Source organism: Fusarium mangiferae (assembly GCF_900044065.1).
Source record: "Fusarium mangiferae strain MRC7560 genome assembly, contig: FMAN_scaffold006, whole genome shotgun sequence".
Classification (NCBI taxonomy): Eukaryota; Fungi; Ascomycota; class Sordariomycetes; order Hypocreales; family Nectriaceae; genus Fusarium; species Fusarium mangiferae.
The window spans coordinates 1,275,609-1,292,404 of NW_024573926.1; the positions used below are offsets into that span (position 1 = coordinate 1,275,609).

At 48.6% G+C, this 16,796-nt stretch overlaps 6 protein-coding genes across 6 annotated transcripts; 4 read left to right on the forward strand and 2 right to left on the reverse strand.

Moving 5' to 3' along the window:
• Positions 1 to 1,112: 1,112 nt before the first annotated feature.
• Positions 1,113 to 2,264, forward strand: FMAN_03135 (uncharacterized protein; the record flags this gene model as incomplete). Its single annotated transcript, XM_041831913.1, has 1 exon — positions 1,113 to 2,264. The coding sequence occupies one exon, from the start codon at positions 1,113 to 1,115 to the stop codon at positions 2,262 to 2,264; it is 1,152 nt and encodes a 383-aa protein (XP_041682429.1).
• Positions 2,265 to 2,435: 171 nt separating this feature from the next.
• Positions 2,436 to 4,946, reverse strand: FMAN_03136 (uncharacterized protein; the record flags this gene model as incomplete). Its single annotated transcript, XM_041831914.1, has 4 exons — positions 2,436 to 4,476; positions 4,524 to 4,758; positions 4,809 to 4,868; positions 4,913 to 4,946. The coding sequence occupies 4 exons, from the start codon at positions 4,944 to 4,946 to the stop codon at positions 2,436 to 2,438; spliced, it is 2,370 nt and encodes a 789-aa protein (XP_041682430.1).
• A 693-nt stretch (positions 4,947 to 5,639) lies between these two features.
• Positions 5,640 to 6,526, forward strand: FMAN_03137 (uncharacterized protein; the record flags this gene model as incomplete). The annotated part of the gene is made up of 3 exons (XM_041831915.1): positions 5,640 to 5,675; positions 5,731 to 5,737; positions 5,796 to 6,526. 3 exons carry the CDS (start codon positions 5,640 to 5,642, stop codon positions 6,524 to 6,526), a joined length of 774 nt encoding a protein of 257 aa, XP_041682431.1.
• A 573-nt stretch (positions 6,527 to 7,099) lies between these two features.
• Positions 7,100 to 7,737, forward strand: FMAN_03138 (uncharacterized protein; the record flags this gene model as incomplete). Its single annotated transcript, XM_041831916.1, has 4 exons — positions 7,100 to 7,210; positions 7,272 to 7,341; positions 7,451 to 7,503; positions 7,573 to 7,737. The coding sequence occupies 4 exons, from the start codon at positions 7,100 to 7,102 to the stop codon at positions 7,735 to 7,737; spliced, it is 399 nt and encodes a 132-aa protein (XP_041682432.1).
• Positions 7,738 to 8,464: 727 nt separating this feature from the next.
• FMAN_03139 (related to protein MCH2 (monocarboxylate permease homolog)) lies at positions 8,465 to 9,988 on the reverse strand (the record flags this gene model as incomplete). Its single annotated transcript, XM_041831917.1, has 1 exon — positions 8,465 to 9,988. The coding sequence occupies one exon, from the start codon at positions 9,986 to 9,988 to the stop codon at positions 8,465 to 8,467; it is 1,524 nt and encodes a 507-aa protein (XP_041682433.1).
• A 1,159-nt stretch (positions 9,989 to 11,147) lies between these two features.
• On the forward strand, positions 11,148 to 13,004 carry FMAN_03140 (uncharacterized protein; the record flags this gene model as incomplete). The annotated part of the gene is made up of 2 exons (XM_041831918.1): positions 11,148 to 11,396; positions 11,451 to 13,004. 2 exons carry the CDS (start codon positions 11,148 to 11,150, stop codon positions 13,002 to 13,004), a joined length of 1,803 nt encoding a protein of 600 aa, XP_041682434.1.
• Positions 13,005 to 16,796: the final 3,792 nt, after the last annotated feature.

Here is a 16,796-nt window from a genome sequence, read left to right on the forward strand (position 1 = left end):
GGATGAACGGATCGTGGTCATTCATTCAAGACAACGCAAGGCGAAGGACATGGCCAGGATGCGGCGATCCCTGCTCCAGTCACTGGAGTGAGTGATCATGCTCATGTTTACTTTTCCATGACATATAAATGGACATGTCATGCTAGAGACTTGAGTTTCATATGTCTTGTAATTGAGCAATCTGACTGGTTGCTGCCATCACGAAACATACCTCCCAACCTGGCGGTCTAGATCAGATGGATATGATAAGATGCACAATTGTTTATTTACAAGCGTGTGCGTCCCTCTTACATCGACAGAACCCCCAGTGAAACTCGCCTATAATTAAAAGTATTGCAATATTTAGAACCGTCAATTCCCCTTTCTCCATTCGATGGGTCATTAATAAATAAACATCCACCGCTTATTACATTTTATGCCAACTGAATTCACAGATCATGGAATGCCCCTTGCTCCTCGCTACTCATCTCGACCTGTTCCAAATCCCCTGTCCCCTGCAAAGTCCACGGGTGCCAGCTTTTCTCCGTCGATCACTGAGCTGTCTACGGATACTGCTTGTGGCATGACCAACGTTGACGCCACAAGAAGCAACAGCCGAAGGCTTTGAGCCGTATTATTACCGTACTCTCTGGTTTCATGCCATAATGAATCGGCATGAAAAGCAGTAAAGTCAAGTATATTCACCAGTGGGTGGTACAATAAAAATAGAACTTGGTACTCAAGCGAGATGGAGTGACGAGCTTAGAGTAAAGTTATGACAGAAACCCTCTAGAATTATTCTAGCCCGCCCCAGTTCAATTATGAATCGGTAATTATTCACATGAAAACCGAACCTCGAACCTCCAGCCAATCAGCGCTTACCTGTTGCAAGGCTCAAGGTTAGCTGCGGCCTTTCAGCTCCAGCTTCTGACTTTCGTGTCCGCCGCTGACAAAAGCAAATCCATCAACTATTATCGGAGGCGCATCACAAGGTGGCCCGATGATTCTGCAATAACCATTCCACAATCCACTCCCTCCCTTCTTCTCGCCAATCGACCCCAACTCTCCAAGTCACCTGGGGGAAAACTCTCTTTTTGTTTCTCGTGTTTCACTTCAGTCTTTATTGTGTCGTCATGGGCGTTATTGGTATCGGCCTCATCGTCGCCTCTGTTGTCTGGGTGCTTGTTCGTCCGCCATCATGGATGCCAGAGCCGCTGCAGATCCTTCTCCGCTGGAGAGGGACCGGTCCTCCTGCTATTGTAGCTAAGGACGAGGCTGAGACTGAAGCTGATGATGCTGATCCTGGACCCCGTATCATGGTGTCGGATCACGAGGTGGAACCGGGCCCTCGACTCCGGGCTCGTCCGGCCGATAACCGTACCACACGAGGCGACGACCAGCGTCGAGACCAAAGAAAGGCTACTGCTACTGCGATCGATACCCCAACCTCGTCGTCGAAGATCCACAGGAACGATGCTGCTTCTATGCCGCCGCCTCCTTTACCAAAGGTTGCGCCCCCACCTCCAACCATCACCGAACCCGAAGAACAAACAACTCCCAAGGCTATCGCATCCGATCCTCCCTCTATTTCCGTCCCCAGCTTCAGTCTCGACAATGCCCCTATTGCGCCGAGTTCACACCCCGCCCCGCGTCGGAACCCCACAGCCCCGGGCCCCGCTCTTTCCCCGAATCCAACCTCCATGATGCCTCCGCCTCCAGCTCCGGGCCGTCTACCTCCTCCCACGTTCTCAGCTGCCCCGCCTGCTGGTCGCATGCCATCACTCTCTCAGTTCCCCGCCGTGAATTCACCGCAACGAGCTCGTGGTCCTCTACCGAACAGAGGTCCTCCGTCATCGGGTGGCTTGGCACCTCCACCTACACACTCATCTAAACCCAGCAAGCCCAATCGCAAGGTCCTCCTCACGCCAGGCCACTCTCCTCTCGACTGGGCTCGCATATCTGGACCGAATGCTGACCTCCGTGGTGTCGAACCCCAAACCCCATACCTGCGCGTGACCCCATCTATGCTGAAGCGCATGACAGGACGCAAGGGCAAAGATGCTTGGATGGCCCTGAACGGCAAGGTGTACAATGTTACACCATATGCCGACTTTCATCCTGGAGGTGTTCCTGAGTTGATGCGAGGTGCGGGACGTGACGGTACCAAGTTGTTTGGCGAGATTCATCCTTGGGTGAACTACGAGACTATGTTATCAGCCTGTCTCGTAGGCCTGCTTGTCGAGGAGTCTGAAGGCACTGAGAATCAGATGGACCAGATGGATTAGACCACGACATTGAAGAGACGACATAGACCATAGACGCAAGACTACTGGCGCATCCGTGTTACATGGAAACGGTATTTTACATGTATTAGACTACACTGTTTGCGCCAGAGATGTTCTCCTCGAACACTTAGATGTACATTAGCTAGAAAGATACCCCACAGAGACCGGTCTTTACCGTCTCTTTCCAAATCGAAACTTGAGCTCGTCATCGCTGTCACTATCCGCGACTTCCACAGCTCTTCTCGTTGGCCGACTCCGTTTCGGAGGCTGCTGTCCTGCAGCAGGCTCTGCCGCAGCTCGTTTACTCCCCTGGCTCATGTTCTGTGATGCTTGACTCTTTGATTTAGCCTGCGACTGTGTTTGTGCCCCTCGTGTTCGAGTCGCTGGTACCGAAGATCGCTGTGATACTGAATTACTCTCTTCGTCGCTGCTGTCTGATATGACATTGGCATATGCCCTTTTCTGGGCACGAGATGAAGTCGAGGGTGCTGTAGGCGCAGATGGTTGTGACTGTGTTCCAGGAGCTTGACTTGAGTTCCTCTTCCTGCGCTCCGTTTCCTCATCCTCGAGCCAGTAATCGTCTCCAACGCCAAACTCCTTCGTCTTGACCTGCGTCAGAGGCACAATAGTCTTTACGGGCTGGCGTCCTGTGGCCTCTCCCCGTTGTCTGAACCTCTTGAAGTTCTTCATCCCATTCCACTTGGGATCCCATCTTCCGTCACGAATGTCTTGTTCTCGAGTACGGGGATGGCTAGGCTGTCGTACTTCGATCTCTTCTACGATGTTGAGTCTGCGAATCTCTGCAAGATCAACATCATCTGGCAAATTTGCCAAATCTTCCTTTTCAGCCCGTGCACGAGCTTCTTCTTGCTCTCTGTTTTGTGCAGCTATTGCCAAGATATCGAATTCTTTCTTTATCTTTTTTGGCTCTGGGACCTTCTCAGCTGTCTCAATTACCATCTGCTCAGCCGGATCCTCCAAATCTTCACCTCGTTCTATCCGTTGACGCTTGAACCTCTCTGCTGCAGTTGTCATACCATCCATGAGGTCGTCTTGCGGTAATGGTGAAGCTCGCCTTTTCCTTTGCGAAGACCTGGCATTGCTAGACTGTAGCGTTTCTAGGGGTGCATCTGGCTCCTGAGACACGAATAGACCTTCCTCCTCTGCCGGCGCTTGCGTCGCATTCTGAGTCGCAGCACGGGTTGCGGGTTGATTTACAGGCACTGGTGCTGCAGGAATATCGTCCATATCACCGTCATCATCTCCGCCGAAGCCTGCAAAGCGTCTTTTGACAGTTCTCCTCGTCCGCCCACGTCGGGGAGCAAGCTGTGACTCTTCGGGTGCCTGTGACGTTTCAGCCTGTGTGGCAGGATGCTGTGTCCCATTTGCCACCTCAGGATCTTGAAGAGTCTGGGCTTGATGTTGTGTATTATGTGCAGACTCAACCTCGAGAGGGCGTCGAAGAATACTCGCATCTTTGATGAGGATTGCTTCCAAAAACTCACTTTGCTCAATAGGACGATGATCCAGTCTCAGGGATACAGACCTGAAAAAGCCCACATACCAATCAACTGAACCTCCTTTCGAAGGAACGAAGCGTACTACTACTACACCTTTTCCCTCGCTGCCGTCGTTAAAGGCACCGAGGCCCTTTTCACCAGCGACACTTTTGACATATTGAACAAAGTCATCGACCAAAGTTTCTTCGGGATCAACATTTCGCAACAACGCTTTGCCACCACCACTCGTAATAGGCGCCAGCAAGTTGTTGTACTGTACGGGGTCGTAGAAGATGAAGCTGTAGCCTTCAAATATGTCGCGCCTCCCTGCATCTGGGGCATACGTCGAGTCAGGGTGTTGTACAGGCTCGCCTCCCCTTGGAGGTAAATGTTGCATAGCATCGGGCCAGTTTTGATCAAAGTCCTGCTCCAAGGGGCTCAAGTCGGTGGTCTCCGCCCCATCCGCTAGATTTCCGGCTTCAGCCACTGCATCGAGGAAAGTTTCCGTTACAATGTGTTTCCCGTTGATCAAGGCCTGAAGCCCTTTGGCCGTATTTCGTTTCTTTGAGACAACATGTGTGGTCGAGTCAACATACTCCGTCACAAGCTTGATATCAAGCTGCTCGAATCTTCCTCGAAGTGTAGTTAGGGGGTCTGTCTGTAGTTCCTTGCTGGTGAAGGAAAACGCAAAGACAACTGGTTCCCACGAGATGCTGTGGACTGTAAGCGGCGTAACACCAGATCGGATGAAACGAGTTACCTGAATCTGTTTGGGCATTTCCCCATTGTAAACTCGGCCTTGTCACCTTCAATCACCTTTCTCTTGCCTTTAATCTTTTCTCCATTGACGGCTGTCCCTATTTTTGTCGCCAAATCTTCGATCGTGAGCGTTGAGCGACTCCTTGGATTGTGCGCCTGGCCTTTCTCGACAGGGCTGACGGTGATGGTCAAGTGCTTGCGCGAGATTGTATTGTGTGATATCGCAAGTTGGCCGGCTATAGATTTTATGAGCATTAATTCTTTCGTTTAGGGGGATTTCTCTTACGTTCTGCGGCTGTTCGACCAAATAGGTAGGTTTTCCCTGGTCGCAACCATAACTTTCGGCCTAGGGATGATTAGCCACATCGACAGATGAAGGTCCAAACTCACCATCAAAGGCCTCTGAATTCTCCAGGATCCACATCTCCAGGCGTCAAGTACGACGCGAGGTCGTCTACAATTCCATACAAGTATTGGCGAAGCTGCAAGTTATGACGTGAGGTCGAGATCGCGAATCTTGTGGGGCCGTGGACGCGACTCGGCCAGCCTTTCGTGACGCCAGATCACGTGTCTACCTTGGTCTCACTTACACGGCGTCAATTACGGGGTGAACAAAGAGAAGGTGAAGTCATAGGCTTCACTGTTCCAAGGAAAGGATTGAATGTTGAAATATCTAGAAACTGATATGCCCATACATTAGGCAGTGTATTTTGGCACTCAAGCTTAAAGCTAGCTGCTCTTCTTCTTCTCGCTCCTCGATTTAGGTCTCGTGTATGATTCAGGGTGCGGTTTAGGATATCAGGCAGAATCATGTCAACTTGTCTCTCAGGAGTATTGTTTGTTGCATGGAATAAATACCCCACAAGGCACTCATTGCGAATCCTCTTTCTATTCCCTTCACACAAAAGGCGTTCCGAAAAGGCCTATAACACCACACTCGATCTCCCATCAAGGTTTCATTAGGAAACAGAAACGTGAGCCATTATCGCTACTACTTGAAATGCATACTTGCAGACTTTTGCGTATTCGATAACTCTGTCTAACTACTTGAAGATCAAGATCAGAGCTATTGACCATACAGACCCAAGGAGCCATTGATGTCAACCTGAGAATTACCATGGACGAGCGCAACGGTACAGATCACAATCAAAGCGTAAGTAATGGCATCTTTCACTGCAAGGATCGGGCGCTAATATATGAATGTGTAGCCACCTCGTAAGAGACCAAAGACATGGCGAACTTCAGCCATCTACATCTGTCGGCAACCACTCAGCCAGTGCGCAGCACGATACGGAGTCGAAGGAGATTGACTACGCTGGCGCGATCCGTAAAGAATGCGCCGGTGTGGAGATGGATTCGAATCATCGTTTCCTTTACGTTGTTCCGGAAAACGGAGTTGTGGTTTTTTTTCAGGACATGAACCAAGCTTCAGCAACTCTCGACAAGGACTACATGGCCAAGGCATGTGAAATGGTAACATTCCAATTCGACTCGAGCCGCACAATGAGGCTGTTCGCAGAGCTTCTCAAAGCACGCTTCGAAAACTATAGTGGCGTTATGCCCCGGGTCCATGCGAAGGTTCTTGTATTCGAGAGTGCTTCTTTTCCCGAAGCACCACTTCTCAACGGATGGGACACGGAACCACACGCGCATGGATCCTACACAGGCGCCCATAATCACGTTAGAGACTGGGTGGCCGCCGTGCTCAGCGTTTCGACAGACATGGGAATTGAGTTCCATCTCTGCCGTCCCTGGAGAGACTTTGGTTTCCTCAACGGGTCTACGACTCCCCTACGAGACGCTGGGTATGATCTGTCGGTCACTTTGGAAGAGGTAAATTGGCTCCAAGTGCCAGACCGATTCAGCGGCTTTTTGAGGGCAATGACAGTTAGAGCGGTGACTGGAGAACCTCTAGACGGCGCGAATCTCCAATTTCAATCCAATCTAACATATGAGATTGCTAAAATTCTGGTCGATCACGGGAATCGATTTATCCGTTATTGATCATTGTGTTTTTCGCCACGCGCGGACATCGTCTGCCGTTGCTGCCTGCCTGGGCATAACACTTTACAGTACAGTCTTTGATTTGGCGGGCTAGAGAAATCTTTTGAGGATACGGGCTGTGCGGTTAGTGACCGTACTCACAAAGCAGTTTACTTTCCTACAAGCAAGATGGTGGAATTTCGATGTTGTCAGGGGATATCTTGGAGGCATCAAGCTATAAGTTTGCTACATGATGAATTCAAATAGCTCATTAATTATTGATTTCTATTAATTACCTCGTTACTCCCCACACAAGATTCTTCCTACTCTGACCATGGGAACAATACCACTCAACAGTATCCAGACACTCAAGCGGGCCAGTAATACAGCTACCAAGACTGCAATGGCGTGTCTTATCTTATCTGTTTGGAAGCTAATCTATAACAAATGAACAAAGTAAGCTACCTTCAAACTTTACTCGGCAAATGGCTTAAACGCTCGAATTGCGTCGTGTCCATAAAAGGGTGTAATTCAGTGCCAAAGCCAAACATACAGCGACCGTACTAGTTACAATTACTCCTCGAGTAGAAAGAAATGCAATATGCCACTCTCATGAGGTTTGTTATTGTCAAACTGTTCATCCGTCTGCCTATCAGCTCAACCATCCTCCTCTCCAAACTTCAAAGCACATCAAATCGTAACTTGGTCAGGTTTGGTAGCTTTGCTTCCGGTGCTTATTCGAGTCAATACTAAATACCCCCTACAGTTGTTATACTTACTAATGCGTGGTCACGGTGCAATTGCTACATCGGACATGTTCGCAGTTCGTGCAAATGGTATGTACGGCCCAATCCCAGGTCTGAAGGCAGCGACACTAATAATGAGACGTTACACTCAACCATGGCAACTTTGGATAGAATGAGACTGTGACTTACACATTTCCAGTAATACGTGACTGGTTCAGGAGCCATATTGGGCTACCTAAAGATGCAATCAGTGTAAGTCCATTATAAGAAAAAGTTCTTGGTTACCTACATGTGATTTGAGTATATCGTAAATATCGGTAGTTGACTTACACCCATTTCCGAGCTCCAAAACGGGCTCGAAGCTCGAGCTTTATTCCGATGCGGCTCTGCGGTCGACTGACACTCAAGGCTCGGGGTTACCGCGAAGGATGCAACCCAACGCCGCCCGGGGTACCAATGAGAAGTCTCGTTTTCCCAGAAACGTGATAAGTTCACTTTTAGCCGGGTTGTTCATTGTTAGTGCCATATTGACGTCAGTGAATGGGGTTGGGGGCGAAACTTGGATAGTGTTGGTGATGATAGGTGAGAGCAAGGGAACCTAGGTTGCCAATAGAATGAAGGCCTCGTGCTGCACTGGTTGAGAACATATGACTCAAGTAGAGTTTCGGGATTAATAGTTATCTGTGATTAAGGTATATCCGGGCTCCAGTGTGTCTTTAATGAGTTACATCGGGCGACTCTGGCAAGGTGTGTTAAAGACACGAGACACGAGACGGGAGCTTTGAGGGCATGCAGCAGTGGCACATGGCAGGTCAAGTTCACTATAGGCTCCTTATAGTCGCTTCAGACCCTCCATTATTGGTACTAGCAAGTGTACTTGTGAGGCTCAAGTCAAGTCAACCAAGCCCATACATCCTGCTGTCGTATGTTACCGGCAAACGGTGAAAGTATGGTTAGATCTGGACCTGTGATGTCCGACCACCTTAAGCCTGTCTATCGAGAATTTTAACTGGGCAGGTATTCATCAATGTGTTTCTCTTATTTTCATTTTGTACTTATTACCTAGCTTAAGCCATTTAGCATGGTAACAAATGCTAACATTTGACAGTATTTGATCATAAACTCAACGCCAACATTATCCCAAGCGCCGTATATACGTTTGCAAATAGGAGCAAAAAAACAAAGGACTTTGATACAGCCCAAACACATGTTTCTAAACCTTGCTGGGTTTGTAGCACTCAGCTATCATCTTCTTCCGACCAACTCTCCTGCTCTTGATACTGATAGCACCGCTCGCTTGAGATCTAACTCGATGTATTTCCTCGGGATCGTGATTCGTAGCACGAGCGATCTCACGTAGTTCACCAATCTTCCAGCCGCGCAGGAAGAAGAGGCACAGGCCGCCAGCGATATACATTACGCCGACAAAGATTTGAGCGCCGATGTACTTTCCAGTGCCGGCGACAATCTGTAGAGCAATGGGTGTGCTGAATGTACAAGGCAAGCTGATGATGACCCAAGTCAAGTTGAGAGCAGCAGGAACATCAGCAAGGCCGACGACCTCGGCTGTGACTGGAGCCACTGTTGCCCAGTAGGTTCCGGCCATGCCACCTCCCACGATGGTGAAAAAGAGAAGAAGTCCATAAGACTTGGCGTTGATCCAGATAGCAAAGACGAGAATTGCGGCTAGCCAAGTTGTGCCGCAGGCCATGTTGATTCGCCCTGTGCGATCACTGAAGTACCCGATGAAAGGACGGCCAGCAGCCTGACCCAGATTGAAGATGGCGCTGACCATGGCTGCTTGAGAGGCATCGAGACCAATGAAGTTGGCATAGTTTGCCAGACTGAAGATGAGAACCACATATCCTAGCATGCTGAACCATCCATAACCAAGAAGCAAGATAAACTCAGCACGTTTGAGAAGTCCGAGGTCGAAGGGTGCTTGACGAGAGCCAATGATCTTGTTACGATCCTTGACAAGAATAGTGCAGATGATATTGACGACGAAGACGATAATGCCGAGTATCCTGTACGCCCATGCGAGACTGATATTCCTGATGATAGCTCCAGCTGCCAAGGAGTATAACAAACCACCGAGACCCGAACCAGCGGCACTGATACCGTTTGCGAGAGATCGACGAGTTGTGAACCATTGAGGAACGATACCGACGCTGGGAACAAAGAGGAAGCCCATTCCCAGACCAAAGAGGACACCCTGTGTGAGGAAGAGTTGATATATCTTGGTCGCAAAACTAGCGCATATCAAGCTAGCGGTTTCCAATACGATACCGGCGAAGAGCGTAGGTTTTGTGCCGAATTCGCGGACGCAGAGTGTAGCAAGGGGTGAGACAAGCATGGCACAAGCAATACTCAATGATCCGACAAAGGCGTAGTGAAGAGATGTTGCTCCGGGGAATGTGTTGTTGGCGATGAAGTGAGCGAGAAAGACTCCGTAACTCGAGTTGAGACCCCATGTATGGGCGTTGATGGTCGCAACACAGGCACAGCAAACCCATCCATAGCCTCCATTGGGTGGTGGGGGCGGTACATCTGTTCTCGGGGGAAACATATCACCGTTATCCTTCTCCTGGCTCGAAATTTGCCGTTGAACTTCCTGGGCTGGAGTGATGACATCGCCTTCTTCGGTAGTGGTGGTGTCGAGACTCCTCCGAGCCGAACCCGTCTCCGGCTCCGGCTCCGGCGACCGGGAGGTCTTTTTCTCGTCGTTGTCTCCCATTGTTTAGGGCAATTGGGAGGAAAGACGAAAGGAAAGAGATGGAGGAGTCATGATTTTTAGTAAAAAAATGGACAAAAAGGGATCAAGTGCTTCTTAACTATGACCCCGGCTTAGAGGGACCGTCTAGGGCATCTCCGACAACCGGAAATGGCGTCCGGGGATAAGACGGGTCCAGTTTTGATGCGTCTTGGCTTCGGTTGGCGGCGCAGAACCACGCGGGGCGTAAGCCATCTCTGTATGTCTCGCTAGGGTCTTGTTGTGCTGACAATGTTGTAATTGGGTGATATATCTTACAAACAGGGCCAAGATCCAATGAATGAAGCTCTCTACTCACTGCACCAAGAGGAGTCTCCCTTTGGCTTCCGTATACAGGCAACAGACGGTTAACAATAAGACCAAGGGGAATAAGATTTGAGCCTGGGGATAAAGCGGGGTTGAATGTCAAGTATCCAATCCAATCTCAGCCGATCTGATCGGCTACTACCCGCATTCACTCGCTCCCACTTCCGCCCGCCTTTTCCTTTCTCGTTGCTCTCCTTGTGACCTTTCGTGGGGTAATACACATACATTATTTGACACCAAGACCCGGCATTTCATGTCGGTGAATAGCAAGTGTCGTCTTTTCTGCTTATAAATGCCACATGGTTTGTCATAAGATGTGTCAAAAAGGGCGCCAAGCTTCAGCACTGCTCGTCTAATATGCCGAGGTCTACGGCGTTGCCCCTCCCGGACTATTCAATGGGAATAACGCATTGTCATAGAAAGGGCGTTCATTTGTTATTCTGACCCTGGTCGATGTTCTGATATGCAAGTCAGGTGAGCTAGAAAGTTCAGAGAGAAGAGAGAGAATGTCTGCTGGGGCCTGGTGTCCCTTGGCCACAATCGTATGCTTAGGATAATCTCTAAACATTTAGGCCCAATCCTATGAATAAACCAAACAAACTCATCGAAAAATAAACACCTCTTTCGACATTTTCTAGACTTGGAGGGAGAAGCCTCTTTCTCTTCTCGAGCCTTCGTGATGTTCACCGGAGCCTCGAATTTTGTTCTCCCTAACCTATACAGCTCAGCATTCGTGACCGAAGATTTAATCTTTCCGAATGATACACTGTTTATGAACAATTTTCTTCCCGTTCAATGAACTGGGCATACCGAATCTATGAGAAAGGCCAATGAGCGGGTTACTCACAATATAACCTCACAGCTTGGCATCAGCTCAAGTGCTTGTTCAATTTACACACCTGGAGATGCAGTGCTCAAGATGAACAACTCAACGTTCGCTATGAACACGGCTTTTCGACTGTTGCTGAGAACAATGGACAGAACACGGTTACACAAAGGTCTGTTCCAACTCAGAACAATTGTCAACACAGAATCAGGTCCTTGTTGTGAACACTTGGATTGTAAGGTATATATCACACAGCCTCACCAGCCTTTGAAACGAGCCTAACTCCCCATTCAGCACGGATTCTTTGATCAAGCACAACCTACTCTGATCAAGAACAGCCTACTCATTCGGTTCGAAAAAGAGAAGAAACAACGTACGCCGCTCATAATGGGATTCAAACTTCAAGCCGCCGGTCCAGGGGCGATTGTCTCCATCGTCCTCTTAAGCATGGTTTTAGTAATCCGAATCACCGGATTTTTTGTTTTGCAATACGGTCGCTGGAAGTACCAGCACTATCATGGACGCCTAAATGGATCGAACAAGATTTCCGTAATATTGACAATCAGTGACTCGAAAGATCGAAATCTGGTCGACTATGTTCGGACTATCCTTAAGAACAAACCCGATCAGCTCCTGATAACTACTAGCAATAGGAAGGCTCAGCACCGGGTAGACGGTAAGTTGAAAGGGTTGAGATTTGCGTACTCTGATACAAAGATTAGTGTTGGCGCTATCAACGAGCCGAATAGACGTCACGAGATCGCCCATGCTTTGGACTCAATTGACACTCCGTTTACGGCTTTGACTGATCAGGGAGTTCACTGGCCTGAGGGATTCCTCAAGTCGGCAATGATCCCCTTTGCAAGTCATCGTGTCGGCTGCGTCACAGTTCCCATGATGGCACGCAAGCGAGATGGAATCTGGGGCTCGTTCTTGACATGTATCTTCTCGTGTCACTACTCCCTCATGGCGGAGAGGAATAGGGCCCTTAACGCTCTCGATTCCTCTATACTTTTCACAGGATCGCCTATCATATTCCGTACCAAGCTGACTGCCCAGCCGAGATTCAAGCAGCAGTTCGAGGTTGAGCCGTGCTTGAACCGACGGCATGGTGTCCACAAAGCAGATGAGTATCTGTTCTTCAACCGATACTTGCTTCAAGAAGAGGCTCCGCGCGAGGAACCTTGTCTTGTTATATTCCAAGACACGCCGGAAGCCACTGTTCTTGTGGACCGACCTTCTATCGCCAAGTTTATTAGTGAGTACCTTCGGATGACACGCAATCTTTGGCGGCTTAGCCGTGTGATGATTCGTGGGAAGGAGCGCAACCAGTACCCCTGTGCCTTTTTACTGACTCATCTCAGCAGTTTTGTGTCGTTTCCTCTGATGTACGAGATTCTCTTCTTTCTTCTCGTACACTTCACAATCCGTCTTGGCGACGACGAGTGGGCGGCTTGGATCATATTTGGATATTCACTTACCTTCTTCCTGGCGGTTGTGGGGGCACAGATAATTAGGCGTTTCGTTGTAGGCGGTGACTACGGCTTTGGCATAGTGACACCTATCATGGCTGTTTTGGTAGGTTACCCAGCCTACTATATCCTTGGGCTCCTCAGGCTTGTGGCATTGGCCACCGCATGGAAGGCCGACGTTGAACTAATCAGTGAGGATGAAATTAAAGTGAGAGTGGGCGACCCTGAAGCTCTGCGATATTCCGTTCACGGCGCTGAGGAGGCTCGAGCGGACATCGACGAACCGCCGTGGATATCGGAATGTATGGAGTTGGAGAGACCCCGGCGTGCGATCCGACCACTGCCCGATTTCCAGCTGTACACCATTGAGGAATAGGTTGCTGGAAGTTGAGGTAAGCTCAAGATAAGTGTGCTGTGCAGTGGGGGCATTGGGATGAGACGTGAAAGCTCATGCCCTCCTACCGAGAACTAGGTAGTGTGATGGGAGTCAGGAAGTTGACATCGAACTTGGCCGAAATGAAGTAAAAAGGTAAGTATTTTCCTCTGTGCCAATAAAGTCCTATTCGAAAGCCCTTTGGCTTATGTAACTTGCCCACCTGGGTCCTTATTGAGACAGAAAACTGTGACATATAAAAATGCTCAAGCAAGAATGTAGTAGAATTTGGTTTTCAAGTTGTAAAACACGATATTTGTGTTCTGTGTCCCAGTGTCACTCAAAGTCGAATGGTAGCACACACGATTGCTTCAAACTATCTAGGAAACGCCCCACGCAGTGAATTAGCCATATTAAGTGGAGTTCGGATACAGTGACAAATTTTGGAAAGAGAGTCAAGATCTAGATCTCCCGAAAACATGTCTTCAGATTCAGTCTGGGGAATGCCTGTGGGGATACCCTCAAGGGGCTCGTCAGTGCTTGTGTATGGGGATGAATCCCCAGCTATAGAAAGAGTGGTGTGATTGCGGAACCGAAGTGTCTGTTACATTGTTGCTATCAGAAATCAAACCTCAAATCCTGGGCTTACCCAGTTTGTGAATCGAGACGGCAATGCTGTGAACTGTTGGGAGTCTCATGAGGGTACTTGGGCATGACAACCTCTTCAGTTACGATGATCTACATATGGTAGTGTTTTCAATCATTAGTTACCCGGATTTGAATGGAACAATGCATTGTTCTTCAAGTCGCCTTTTAGAATAGGTGTGTAGAGTCTTGGAGTCTATCATAAAATGTGAAAACTCACCCCCTGCGAGAGATACAGTGCCACCAACCAAATTGTCCTGACTTGATCATAATGCTGTAGAGACTATTTTACTTAAAGGGTATTCCGGCACTTGAATATTTTCATAAGCCATACGCTTCAACTGTTAGACGACAGATTCCCATAAGGCGACACCTTACCCTCAACACCAGACAAAGGCTTGGGCTATGGCACACATAGACTCATCAAACTATTATAGATGAAGAGCTGATCGATTGAAAGTATAACTTATCCAACTGCCGTTCATAGCACTTTATGGCGACATAAACATCTCACAGAAATATGCATGAGTGATCTGTCCTGTGTTGAGCATCGAACGGGGTTTACTCTCTTTATTGTGAGGCCTCACTCAACAAAGTAACACCACCCATACAACAAAACTTATGCCACACTATCAGGGAGTTGGTGAAGAAGTTCCTTCGCTTGTGCCTCGCGGTCGTGAGATTGGCCTCCCCCGAGCCTCCCGGACAACCTCCTATCGCTTTGACAAAGGCATCTTTTACCAACTTCAGGGAGTTGACTTTAGGGGAAACAGAGCCGAGGTTATGCTGACTGGATAATAATTGTATTATTCAATATCTTCGAGTTACGTTGCATCGTGAGTGTACTCCGTACAGATTCTCAACAAACATCACCGACTGCCATCCGGAGAAAAGGAAGTTGCTCAAAAAGGAGTGAAAACTCTTTCATCTCGAGTCATTCTCCATCGTGGAGTACAACACAACCGAGGATAACTTACGTACGACACATCGTTTGTACAAATTTCCATTTAGTGAATATCTGCCTGGCGTTCAAAGCTCAGGGGTAGCAGCTACAGTGGAAACACAGAGGGATGTTTAGCACCAATGATCACCAACACTCAGTCTCGCTCAGGAGGGCATTGACGCATGCGACCCTCAGATTGGACACGGATATTGAAATCCGATATGCGCTCAAGAGAAAAGATGTGACTGACAAACCATGACCGCCGGCCGTAGTTGCCGTTCAAGACCCTTTTGATGAGCGGCAGCAGATCAGATCCTTGTCTAGCTAGCTTGGCCTCTCGCGGCTCTTGAGGTCTTGGCTGGCGTAAATGTGGCCTGTGCGTGTTTGTGTCAGAGATTGATGAGCGATGAGAGCCAGGGTTTCTGGTATGTATTAAAGAAGGGTGAGATCGTGAGGGGGGAATAGGTGACTGTTTGTGTTTGCCTGTGTTTTGCTGCAGAGTCTTCATTTTGGGTTTACATCTCGGATCCGCAATCTGTATTTGTCCAACAAAGGGTAGCAATGGTGACACTTTAGGGCAGCAAAAGAGGCTTCGGGGTCTCGGACAGAGCGCGAAAGATGATATTTCCGCAGGCGGAATTTGGAGGTGGCGAGACAAGGCAGAGGCAGTGGGAGACAGCGGATCCTCACTCATACGATCAAGGATGACAGTGGAACCCGTCAGGTTATGATGATGGGGGGCAAATTTTGGAGACTGTTTCCTTTTCTCCATTCTTCATCGGTGATGATTCTACGGTGAAGACAAAGCGAGATTGAAGTGATCGTCTACATAAAATGAGAATATTTAGAGGGAGGCTGGTGATCAAGTTATGTATCGATGATACGGGGATAAGAGGAGACTGCTACACTTTATCAGGAGAACAAACAATTGGAGGAGGTTCAGCAGCCGTGGCGTCATCGCTTTCAGTTCCTGCACCACACTCAATCCCCTGAAGTGGAGGACGCCTCTTCACCAGGAAGATCCCTGCACCTAATTGCTTCTGGAAAAACTGCCTGAAGGTCTCTCTTTTTCTGCAGAAAGAGGCGTAAACTGAGTCATAAATCATTCAAAAACGGTACATGTCAGCATATCACGGCTCATAATGCTCATCATCAGTCCCCAACTCACGACAATCACTCTCAGTCGTACAGTGACTGAACGTCACTTCGGTTACTCCAAAAGAGCCGCCCAGCCAAACCCTGCAACATGCGGAAGCGCTATCAGTACCCCTGAACAAGAAAACAGGAGGCTCAAAAAACAATGGATTCTAATTTGGGCGCATCGATCATTCGATGTGATAACAGTATCCGTCTTGTAGCCGACTGACAACCGAGGATAAAGTGCAAGCTAAATTTCCTCATTAACCAGACGTTCCCCTCTGAGGAATTAGACTCAGAGAGTAAACGGCCCTTTTCCTGGCCTTCTCTCGTGATCTTGTTGATCTTGTTGTGTTCTTTCATCGGAGGATGAGCCCTTGAGAGACGACTGCCGACGTTAATTAGCTTGGCTGGGCAACCCTTTCTACAAGATTGGGGGTGCATTCTGCTGTGTGCAAGCCATGCAGATGAGTTTGTGGTTGGGGTCTGGCAGTTGAATTGAGTTGGAGTACGGCGAGAGGAGCGAGGGCTTTTTTCCACGATGCATCGGGTCTTGGCTCATCAACTCGCTATTCCCGCCTGATCTCTCTAGGTCTTCTCCAAATTCCTTTCCCTGAGGAGAACCCTACAACTTCCTCGCTCAGGCCCTCTTTTTGGAGAACAAGTTTAGACTTGGCAGTTGTCATAACGAAACGCTGCTGAATCCGTTCCTATGTCACGGTGATTTCATGATTGTAGTTCTCACTCTTGGCTCGTTTCATTCGAGCCAACGCTTTCTCTCGAGCTGCACAACTGCATAGTGATCACCCTTTCAAACGAGTGAGTGTCCCTCTGCATAACCGAGGACTGCACCGTGCTCTCTACATGTATACATATGAATGTAAATCAACGGATAAGTCGGCGTCAGATAAAATGGGTCTTTTGCCTCTCTTTCGCAAAATCAGTGACGAAAGTGATGCTGCTCAGGCCCACCTTCGGCCATCGTCCAGAGCTTCTCTCCTCATTGTTTATCTCGACGAGATTCTGGGGAAATAAATCGGGATCTTTGACCCCAGAGTCTGCCCCAGATT